We start from the raw sequence: 12,855 nt of genomic DNA on the forward strand, positions 1-12,855 counted from the left end.
CTGCTGAAGCAATGTACTTCATGGGCACCTAAATCGTACACCACATGGTAACACATTGATGTTTTCTACTTTCATGTTATTGACTTTAAATACTATACTGTATATTACTTTGATTTATGTATCATTATCACTTACTATATTGTCTCCTGCTTGTTCTTTTCATTATTATTATAAGCAAAATGCTTCAATTATGATACATTTAAATTGCTAAAATGGGCCACTAAATAAAGATGATGATAATAATAATATTAAAAAAAGTCAATAGCATAACACTTTCTCAAGAAGCACCTCTTTCAAGTAATGACAAAGAAAAAAAGTAAATCTGAAAATATGCCATGATATTTGCTTGTTTTGAGAACAACATCACACAAGAAATACATGACTAAATAGAGACAGTACTGTCCACGGACATAAAATCTCAGGAAATATATAACACAATCTGCAAAATTATAAAATAAACTTCAGTGGATTCAGTACAGTCTACAAAAGTGATGTGAGAAAACATGCACAACATTATTTGAAAGTGTTACTCTGCTTTCAAATATTAAAAATTGCTGGTTGTGAAACTTTTTTGTAAAATGACCTCTTTATTGATTTATCTTCTATGACTACATGTCCTGGGAAGAGTTATGGGTGGTAACACGATAAACAGACCAGACTATGTTTTCTCCAAAGTCTCCAACTCCTCCTGGGGATTCTCTGGTACTGCAACAACAGCTAAGACAGATTTCCAGTATGTCCTGGGCATTTTGCCTACTGGGCCCTACATAGTAGATGGATGATATCCAAAGGTCACCCTCACCAGATGCCCTGACCACTGCCACTTCTCGATTTTAAAGGCATAGCAATTCTATTCAGATCTCAGTTTCAAATACTGAATTAATTACAGAGATCTTCCTACTAGTAATCTGTTCTAAATTAGGTGTTTTGCACCACATTATATTTTTAAAGGACAAGATTATCACCTTTGTTGAAATAATAAGAGTATTAAATAAAACAAGTAATGTGCTTCATAATTAAACCCACATGGGTGTTTATAATAATTACTGATTTAATGTTGTTATTTATTTTGTATTGATTATTATTAGAAGTAAACACATGTAATAAACAAGAAAGTTAAACATTTACACAGGACAAAACAGTGTGCCATATGATCTCACGCAAGTGCACCAAGAGTGTTTTCACTCCATTTAACATGCTTTGACCCATGTCACTATTTACTACTTTTCTCCGGTGTTAACATGAAAAGACAAGATGTGGTAAAAGTTGATGTCGAATGAGCGAAGGCTGCTGCACCCTTTTGAAAAGGATCAAACTCTAACAATGATAATGAATCTGTACAGTACCACTCAGGTTAACAGTTTTGAATGGATGTAAAGTGCACCCTAGGATAAATAAGAAAATTTTATCATTCCATAACCTTGACAAATTCACTTATTCCAAATAAGGATTAAGGAGGGCCAAACCAACACCAAGGGCCCTCATGTATAAATGGTGCGTATGCACAAAAATGTTGCGTATGCCCATTTCCATTCTCACATCGCGATGTATAAAACTAAACTTGGTGTAAAGACACGCACATTCTCACGGCAGCATCCCCCCCCATTGTGTATGCACATTTCTGCTCGGTTTTTGCAAAATGGCAGCACGAGTATCTTTTTTAAATTCACATCCATGATGCACGTTTTATGAAATGCACTGAAATTAACCGCATATAGTTTATAAATTTAATGCCCCTGATTGCAATCAACCTGTAACAATATAATCTTGCATGGAATGGCCAAGCTATTCCAAATACACAGCTGCTTTAGAGTTGTTGCTCTCACACCACTCACACCCATTGCATCTGAGTGTGGAATTACAGCTCTACAGCAGCTGATCAGAAAGAGCCATGATGGGTTGTGTCAGAATCGAAAAGGATTATCAGGATACAGCTTCCAGCTATGGATGACATTTATAGCACACGCTGCCTCAGGAAAGCCACCAGCAACTGCGTGGATTCCAATCAGCCATGCATACAATCTGGCAAACACTTCAAAACCTTTCACTCATGGACCTCAAGGATCAGATACAGCTTCATCCCAACAGCTATAAAACACACTCAATCAGTCCATCAAGTGCTCCCAGTAGAGCTGTTTGTACTTATAATTACAATTACCTCACTGCAAATTTGCACTACAGCTGTAATATAATACAACTTGAGCCACTTTATGAACCATTTGCACTATCTACACAACATGTATATTGTACTTAAGCTTTCATACTGTATCTTTTTCATTGTTTTTAACGTATTATTATCATTATTATTTTATTATTTTTATAGGAAAATACATTTACAGAGGATTTGGATATTTAATCTCATTGTACCACACAATGACAATAAGAGAATTCAATTCAGTTCAATAGAAGACAGCGTGTATTTACAGATGATGACTGGCTTCTAAGTCAATTTAGATTTCCAAGTGCTACTATCCTCTTGGAGCTGTGTGGTGTTAGAATACTAGGAAGTATACTCAATAACATTTTTAAGATGAAATGCATTAAAAGACCGGAAGTGGTACTTTAACTGAATACTTTCGCAATTTTCAAGTAAACTATGGTTATAATTAGAGATAGAGGGTTCAAACTTTGTACAGAGATTTATAATGATAAAAAGCAAACAGATATGAAATTTGATAAAAATGACTCAACCGAAAGTAGTATTTTTATTTTTAAACAACCATCCAAATTTTCTGTATCATGGAAATATAAATGTGTACATGATATTAAAAACTGTATTCAATATAATGCATATTCTTTCAATAACTAATATTAATTTTCATTTAATTTATACATCTTCAGTTTAACAATAACGTGTAAACATTGAACATGCCATGTAAATACAGTATAAAGATGTAATGGGAACAATAAGCTGCTACGTCCCCATCGTGTTCTTGGTAATATATCTAATTTTATATATTTTTTTATTTACGCCATCATTATCATAATATAGCTAAATGCAGTTTTACCTATAGAAATTTATTACAACAAATACTAACAGTTTTTCTATGTTTTTAGGGGACTATAATTCTTTTTACTTTGCACGTAATCTAGGTAATTCATATGTAATCATGAAAAAATTCCAGTCGTTTTTGGCCTCCCCAATTGCGAAAATATCATTTTAATATAAAGTTTAATTATAAATAGAGATAAATAATTGTGTATCAATATTATCAATTAGTTATGATGAGAAACAAAGAGGAGATATGATATCTGAGAAATATTGCGCAACTGGAAGTGGTTCTGATGTCCTTTTCCTCTATCTCAGTATGCGAGAAAGTCGAGGGGAGCACAGTCCTGATTTTTCAGAATATTCTTTGCTATGCTGCCCATCAAGATTCTACTTATCTAAAGATTATATCAAATAACAAATTAAAATTGTATCACACATTAGGGCTGTGAGGTATACCGGTTCATACAGAAAACCGTTTTTTATTTTTGTTATGATACGGACTTTTCTTATACCGCAATGCCGGTTTATAGCTTACACAATGTTCGGAATGTGGCACAGCGGGAAACTGTTTACGGGGGGACCTTTTTCACTTATACACCGCTAAACACGCATGCAACGGAGTACATGCGTTAATGGAGGTATTGAGAGGTGAAAATGGACAGAGAACATTCTGAAACTGAAGCTGTAGCAGACGATAAAGTTGAACATGATGACACAGAAGAACTTTTGCCAAAAAAAGGAGCTGTGTCCGTTGTCTGGAAATACATTGGATTTAAAAGGTCGGATGTGGACCAAACAACTATTTACTGCAAATGCTGTCGAGCTAAAGTTGTCGAAGGAGGCAGCAACACAAGCAATTTGTTGCACCACCTTAGCCACAAACATACTTTGGAGTACCATGAATGTATGAAACCAAGATTGGCACCATCCATGTCCTCAGGTAAAACTGAAAATGCTATAGGACACTCGAATCAGATGTCACTTGTAGATGCGTTTGCTAGAGGTACTGCCTACGACAAAAAAAGCAAGCGGTGGATCGAGATAACCAACGCCATTACAATCCATATAGCTAACGTGTCAGTGGACAGAGTTTGTTAACATTAAAAGAAAGTGTAGTTGGTTTACAAAAAAATATTTACTATTTTTCCTTTTCAAAGACAAGTTCAGTGCAATACAACTTTTGACCAGCACATCTGAATATTTTACTAAGTCTAAATGTCTCTTTGGATGGTAGAAAATATGTTGTCAAAATTATAGTTCAAGTTGTTTGCAATATTTGTTCAATAAAAAGGTTCTATATTTTGACTACAACTGTCATGCAATGTGGTTCCTTCTCTTCATTAGTGCCACCCTCTTGAAAACTATCACTTTATGGGGCCATGAAAACCTGTATTAATACTTGTGTGCACATTAAAATGTTTTTTGTGCAATGTACAATTCTCATGACAGTGGAATAGGTTATTCTTAGCCAGTCTACTGCAGTAATTGCAGTGGAAAATGTGGTTAACATCCACTCATGCATGGGAAAAAAAATACCGTTGAATACAGTGAAACCAGTATAATTTTGAAAAATACCGTGATATAGAATTTTTCGTCATACCGCCCAGCACTATCACACATATTTCTCTTTATTTCAAATCCTATTTGTCATTTTCACTGGTATTGTGTGCACATTGCTATTTGTGAGATGAGGAGGTGCCTTGTCATTTCATAGTTGAGGTGAGACTGTTTTCTGTTAACACTGTATTAGATTAACCTCACAAAATGGGATGGCTACTTTACCAATGCAAACAATAATTCTCAACTGATGGTCTTGGACATTTGAAAAAAATATTCATAAAAGGAACATCTCAAAAATGATACATTTTTTTATACTTTACTTGCCCCATATAGTTTGTGGCAATGGATGAGAAAAAAGTTTAATCTTATTTATTCATGCAGAGCAGACAGAAATATGTTTATAATGTATTGCAGAACCCAATGGTAACCAATGCTTTCCAATGTCAAGCAATGTTAAAATTTGTCCATGGGGGGGCGGGGTGGGGTGGGGGATCATGTTATTTGTGTTGCATAATCCACTTTTCAGTTACCCAGTCATATGCACAAAATATGCAAATATTTTTGTGTGAAAATATTTTGAAAGATCTGTCTCTCCCCACATTTTGCAGTATTATGGTAATGCATTTCCAATTTATAATGGGTACTGATCTGGAAGTAACACAAAATGCATGCATTCTGTATGTTTTGAACATAAGACTGGATAACTGACGTGGATTTTGAGACAGGAGTAATGTGAAGGTTTCTTCCCCCCCCCCCCCCCCCATGAACATTTTTCAGTTGATTGCTGTTGTACAGCACTGGTCACCTTTGTGTTCTGTACGAAAACATTAAAAACATTTCTTGGCCATCATTATAAACTACATGGGGTAAGTAACAGATAAATGATTATATATATATATATATATATATATATATATATATATATATATATATATATATATATATATATATATATATATATATATATACACACACACACATATATTCAATTTCTTTGAATGTACAAGTCTAAGAAAGACTACTGGACACTTCACTATATGGGGATGGCAAACCCCCAAAACTTTTTGAGCCTGTTGTCTCTTTCTTGTGTGTGTGCGAGATATTATAAAGTGTTCCTTTAGCGTTAAACATGACATTTAAAACCATATAAATTTACCTTTGTCAAGATTGGCATTTAAGTAATTATTATATAATCGAATCTGCTCATCCAAGTCCAAGATGCAAAGATAAGAACTGCAAGCTTACCACTGACTCGTCAATTGAGGATATAAAATTATGACTCATGTCCAGCGTAGTTAATGTTTTCCAAGTTGGTATAATGGCCAACACCTGGCTGTCTGAGTTCACACCTTCAGGCTCCCATTTCTCAAAATCAAATGCTTCTGGAACAAGTATATCCTGCAAATATTAAGAAAATAAGCATTTTAGTTACAGTATGTGTGTCCGATTTTCAAATACTGGGACAGTACAGCCACTCAAAAGTGGTCCACACATTATTACACTATGCTGAAAAGAGATGTGCTGTTCAGTTTACATCCTAATGTGATAATGTATAACAGCAGCTGTGCCAAATTCACAGAAGCTTTGGAATCTTTATCCTTATAAAAACATGCTCCCATCCTTCTTACTTTACAATTCAACTTAGTTTTCTTAATAATAAAAAAAATAAACAAAATGGAAGTAAGAGAAAAATTGTACAGATGTTGAAGTTTTTATTGCCGATGTATTTAGTGGCCATACAATGAGATATGAAAGTACCAAGTACTAAGTAAATATTAAATACAAAATAAAGCCATTATACAAAGTAGTGTGAATAAATTCATGCTAATATATTGCTAATATAGTAAGTAATGTAACAGTAACTGATGTACTTGAAAATATTTTCTGTAATTCAGGAAAGATCAAAGTAGAATAAAAGAAAAGTTGAGGCAGTGCAGTACAATACAGACATCATCAATAAATTAAAGAATTCCTTAAAAGCCAGGTAGCTCCTCTGGAAGCGAAGAATTTCTCTCACATTACTATCCAAATGATTTTTACATTGGTATGCAAGAACAAAATATTTTCAGCATAGCATTGATATATTTGTATGACCTTTTGCAGCACAAAGAATCAATCATACAAAAAAATAAATAAATAAATGTTGGTAAACTTTGTGATGTCTTTTCTGTATGTACTACCACAAAGCATGAACTTTGTATTTCACAGGTGCTTTCCTATTTTATTTAATAAAAGGAATTATAGTATCAAAAAAAAAAAAAAAACTTAAAATCAACCAGTTTTTAACCCAAAGTAAACATCTCCCATAGCCAAAGAATTTCTATGCTATAACCACAGTGACAAAATAATTCTTTAGGTAAATGTGCTTCACAAAGCAAATATGAGGTGAGATACGAAAATAACCAGATTGGTAAAAAAAAAAAATTTATATATTTATATATATATATATATATATTTATATATATATATATATATATATATATATATATATATATATTGATGAATTACAGCATTCTAAACATTGTCACCTTCTCTATACTCCCCCACCCGATCTCTACACCGCTCCATACTTATTTTCCATTGATTGAAACAGTGCTGGAAGTCTTCTTGCTTGAGGCTCTTCAACAAGCTTGCCGTTTCTGTCTTCACTTCATCCATTGAAGAAAAATGTGTTCCCTTCAGGTCACTTTGATTTTTGGGAACAAGTAAAAATCACAGGGAGCTAAATTGGGCAAATAGGGAGGATGATCGAGGACAGGAATGTTTTTGTCAGTCAAAAACTGCTTTACGGAAAAAGCAGTACGATCATTTCAAACAATCTGATTCACCGTTTTGATGTTTTCATCCATCCGAGAGGAGCGTGGGCGACCTGGGCGTTAAACGTCTTCCACATTTTCTTGTTCTTCCTTGAAATGTTTGTGCCACTCAAAAACTTGTGCGTGAGACAAACTGTTATCACTGTACACTGTTTTTATCATTTCATAAATTTCTGTGGCCATTTTGTTCAATTTTGTGAGAAATTTGATGTTAATTAGCTGTTCAATTTTTTCACCCGACATTATAGCGGCAACTCGTGTAGTGATTGTTGTGCAAATACTGACTGGGCTATTAACAGGATATATGTAGCTAGTCGGCAGTTTGAGATGGCGTGTAGGAGGGGATATAGTTCTATGATTCTGGATCAGCCAACCTCAAGACAGTTTTCCAGGAAAGCCCCAAGCCAAGTCCGGTTATTTTTGTGTCTCACCTCATAGATGTCCCTGCACCGTATCTTTGTAATTATATGGACATTCCCTTCGGTCCTTGACATATACATTCCTGTGTGATGCCCGGGTCACCAGCAGCTGACAAGCACCAGAAAAAGATATGAATTTGGAACAGAATAGGTAGAGGACTTAAAGTGACCAAAGCATGGTCTTGCCCCCAACTACCGCAAATCTTAATATACTTTCACTTTATTATAAACTAGCAAAATACCCGCGCTTCGCAGCGGAGAAGTAGTGTGTTAAAGAGGTTATGTAAACATACATATACATAAACATATATACTTATATACATATATACATATATATAAACTGTATGTATATATATATATATATATATATATATATATATATATATATATATATATAAACTGTATATATATATATATATATATAAACTGTATATATATATATATATATATAAACTGTATAAACTGTATATATATATATATATATATATATATACTGTATATATATATATATATATATATATATATAAACTGTATATATATATATATATATATATATATATATATATATAAACTGTATATATATATATATATATATATATATATATATATATATATATATATATATATATATATATACTGTATATATACATATCTACTTAGTGGCTCCTGTATTTAGGATATAGCAGGTTGGATAATGGACGGATGGACATTTGTATGCATAGCCCCATTTGCCCGTTTTCTTTTTTTTTTCTTTCTTCAGTAATATTTCAGCAAACCCGGAGCTTGTCAGTTCAAATCCTGGTACTGACACTACTGTGTGACCCTGAGGAAGTCACTTCACCTGCATGTTGTGCAAAAAACAAAAGTAATGTAACAAATTGTACCTCAGATGTTGTAAGTTGGTGGAATAAAGGCATAAGTAAAATAGATAAATATGTATTATACACATAGGAACTATTCATTTATTTTCAGTTAAGTCATCTGCAGCAAACTTTTATAAATGAGGGTTTCTGATTTTTAGATAGTGCAAACTGTTTCTTCTTTATTGACGTTTTCTCTTGGAGAGCTTTTTTCATTTTATTGAAAATGAAAGCAGCAGCTGCCAAAATATGTAGCTTTTTTATTAATTTTTCAACATTGTGTAAAATAAATGTATAAAGTAACATAAAAACTTTAAATAGTGGTTATTGTTTTACACTAAAATATTACTACAGAGATAGAAAAAAAGTAAAATGGATATGTTCTTTTTCTTTAAGGAGATAAAATATTACTGAAGAAAGAAAAAAAAAAATTAAACAGCCAAATGGGGCTATGCATACGAACTTAAAAGGTTTAAATAAAACAGAAATATATATTTTATTTTTACTTGCTTAACTTGTGGAGGGTGTATCCTGTAGCAAAGCCGTAACTTTTTTTGTGAAAGCACGTTTCAGTCAATAAGTGTTAAAAAAACGTGTAAAGATATTGACAATAAGCTAAGTCATCTGCAGCAAAGTTTTATAAATGAGGGTTTCTCATTTTTAGACAATAAGCTACGCAAACCCAGGAAGACATGGAATCGTTTAAATCAAGTATCATTACATCTTCCTTTCTTAAAGAGAAGTAAGGCAGTACTTATAAGCTTACATATTTATATATAGACATACATATATATATATATCTATATCCGAAGCCGTGCAAGCACACTCTTTTGAGAATGCAACGTATAGTTGTACAGAAGAAAAGCAATCTTGCCTCAAATGAATGGCAACCTTTTGTAGGTCTATGAAGTTAATTTAAAGTTTAGGTTTACGCGGTGCTTTCTTTCCGAAGTACCTGCACTCATGAATATGTCTGTATGTGTCAGTCGGTGAAATCCACGCGCTTCGCACCGGCGAAGTACCGCTTTTAAATTTTTATTAAGAAGAAAATAAAACGTTTTTAAATTGAGGGAAAATATACTAATAACAGTTTGTTAAGGATCAGTTTTTTTGTGAAGCTGCCTTTACTCGAGTGATCACTTCGAGCTGACTTGGTGGCCAAGTGTAAGCGTTACCTGGAAGTAAGCACCCATACAATCAGATTGTGAATCAGACTACGAATGCCGTGAATGTAATTACACACTCACTGCACTTGCTTACGGTAATCGAACCTCAGACGTCAGCGCTAGAGGGGCTTAGCAGCGGTGAAGTATTGGTTTTAAATTTTAATTAAGAACAAAAGAAAACCTGAGAGGTTCGATTCCCGAAAGGGAGTGAAGTGAGTGTCCGGCTACCTACCAGGTAAAGCTTATGGTCGGACAGCAAGTGACGTAACATCAGCCACGGTGCCTTCAGTTGTGAGAAGCAGATCATAGAATGATTGAAAATAGTTTTGCATTTACCTTTTTAGTAAAAGGCGAGCTTTTTAAGCCTGAGAAATCACCCCGTAAATGCACACGTTTAATTGCACATGTGTTAATATGTATGGTTACACAGTATTAAAAGACAGTGAAGAACGTGATTTACCTTTGTTCCCGCGTTTCATAAAAGGCGAGCTTTTAAGCCTGAGAAATCACCCCGTAAATGCACACGTTTACTTGCACATGTTAATATGTATGCTTACACAGTATTAAAAGACACTCAAAAATTAACGTCATTTACCATCAGCCACGGTGCCTTCAGTTGTGAGAAGCAGATCATAGAATGATTGAAAATAGTTTTGCATTTACCTTTTTAGTAAAAGGCGAGCTTTTAAGCCTGAGAAATCACCGCGTAAATGCACACGTTTAATTGGACATGTGTTAATATGTATGGTTACACAGTATTAAAAGACAGTGAACAACGTCAGTTACCTTTGTTCCCGCGTTTGATAAAAGGTGAGCTTTTAAGCCTGAGAAATCACCCCGTAAATGCACACGTTTAATTGCACATGTGTTAATATGTATGCTTACACAGTATTAAAAGACAGTCAAAAATTAACGTCATTTACCTTCGTTCCCGCGTGTGACTCGTGCTGTACATCTCTTCCTTGTTTTCAGTTCACGTGATTACGTAGGAGGCGTGATGACGCGATACGTGACTCCGCCTCCTCCATTACAGTGTATGGACAAAAAATATGTTCCAGTTATGACCATTACGCTTTGAATTTCAAAATGAAACCTGCCTAACTTTTGTAAGTAAGCTGTAAGGAATGAGCCTGCCAAATTTCAGCCTTCCACCTACACGGGAAGTTGGAGAATTAGTGATGAGTGAGTCAGTCAGTCAGTCAGTGAGTGAGTCAGTGAGGGCTTTGCCTTTTATTAGTATAGATGCAATACAGTGATCCCTCGCTATATCGCGCTTCGCCTTTCGCGGATTCACTCTATCGCGGATTTTATATGTAAGCATATTTAAATATATATCGCGGATTTTTTGCTGGTTCGCAGATTTCTGAGGACAATGGGTCTTTTAATTTCTGGTACATGCTTCCTCAGTTGGTTTGCCCAGTTGATTTCATACAAGGGACGCTATTAGCAGATGGCTGAGAAGAAACCCAACTTACTTTCTCTCTCTCTCTCTTGCGCAGTTAAGTTTGTAATGAACCTTATTTTGGAAAAGTTCTAATTGAATCATTTCACTGAATATGCAAATAAGACAGCAGAAGTGGTGCATCCAAAAACATAAAGCTGCAAATTGATTTTAAATATTAAGAAATAACACTAGCTCTTAACTGTTCATAGGAAAACAACCTTAACCTATAAACAACCTATAACCTATCATTTTGAAAACCTCTCTTAAAATATCAATGATAAATAATTAAATTATGGATCTTCAATTACAATCTTTTTGAATGTTGCAGTATCTTCAGGTTTTCAAATTTAGATACTTCCAAAATATACAGAAAAATATTTTTTGAGGATTTATTGAAGTTGTTATCTCCCAAAAAATAAGATTCATCACTTCATTGTCTGATTTTCTATGATTTATGTCTGCTCTAAAGAACCTTCAACTGTCACAGGAAACAACCAACTAAATGGATAAACATATCATAATACCTTCATAGAAGATGTAGTATGATGCACACTCATTGTTGCCAGAGTCGGTTTTAAGTAAGGGAGTCCTTGTATTTGCTTTCCATCACACTGATTTATCTAAGATTTAAAAACAAATTATAATAATCAACTTTAATCTTAAAGATATCACTTTGATCCGAAAAGCTGTACAGTTTTTAATGTATGTAATTTGAACCCCTATACAGAAAAAAATAAAAAGTATATTCTACGAGCTGTATATACCCGGCGTTGCCCGGGGCAGAAGTAACCTAATCGGTCAAACACTTACATATATACCAAAGTAAACGTAATCGGTTAAACAGCTTTATATATACAGAAGCGAACCTAATCGGACAAACAGCTAATCTATATACATAAGCAAACCTAATTGGTCAAACAGTTACATAAATACAAAAGCAAACCTAATCGATGAAACAGCTTCATATATACAGAAGCGAACCTAATTGGTCAAACAGTTATGCATGTGCAGAATAATTTTACAAAGATTATGCGTGTTAACAATCATTAAAAAGAAAAGATTGAGGAACTCTTCTTCTATATGTGATGAAGCTAGATGAAGCTGACTTGACGAAGACGTAGGTGGCATAGATTGGTTTTTCTAAAACAGAAGAAAAAAATGAGTATCTATTATTATTTTAAATTAGAATGAAAATGAGAACCTTGATTAGAGATAGATTATCTGTATTAAAATATGTGCATGAATAAACTTTTGGTAACTCTGTAGCAAAAGTTTATTCATACAAATTGGCATGGGATGGCTTTGTGAAAAAGTAAAAATTAGATAAAAATAAATTGAGAATGCGTACTTCGATTTGACTGAGATTATCTGTAATGATGAAAAAAAAGTTTAGTATGTTTTTTTTTCCATACGGGAAGGATGTAAAACCTTACATAGGCACCCTTCAGCCCGTACTGAAGGGTACTGTCAGATTCTTACTGACTAAAAAACACCCTTTTTATTCCACAGCTACCCCAAAAACCACTATTAGGCATTACTTTGGGGTGGCAGTAGTTTAGTTATGAAACAGCTGGGTCCTGAAAAAAATCTGTCTTATT

General features: G+C 33.8%; 1 protein-coding gene across 1 annotated transcript in view; it reads right to left on the reverse strand.

The window, feature by feature from the left end:
• nisch (nischarin) overlaps positions 1–12,855 on the reverse strand; it is a 76,068-nt gene that overhangs the window by 41,132 nt on the left and 22,081 nt on the right. Inside the window, 2 exon segments of the mRNA XM_028825381.2 lie at positions 5,798–5,950; positions 11,782–11,877. Of these exon segments, the coding sequence (XP_028681214.2) occupies positions 5,798–5,950; positions 11,782–11,877 (249 nt within the window).

Source organism: Erpetoichthys calabaricus, chromosome 18, assembly GCF_900747795.2.
Source record: "Erpetoichthys calabaricus chromosome 18, fErpCal1.3, whole genome shotgun sequence".
Classification (NCBI taxonomy): Eukaryota; Metazoa; Chordata; class Cladistia; order Polypteriformes; family Polypteridae; genus Erpetoichthys; species Erpetoichthys calabaricus.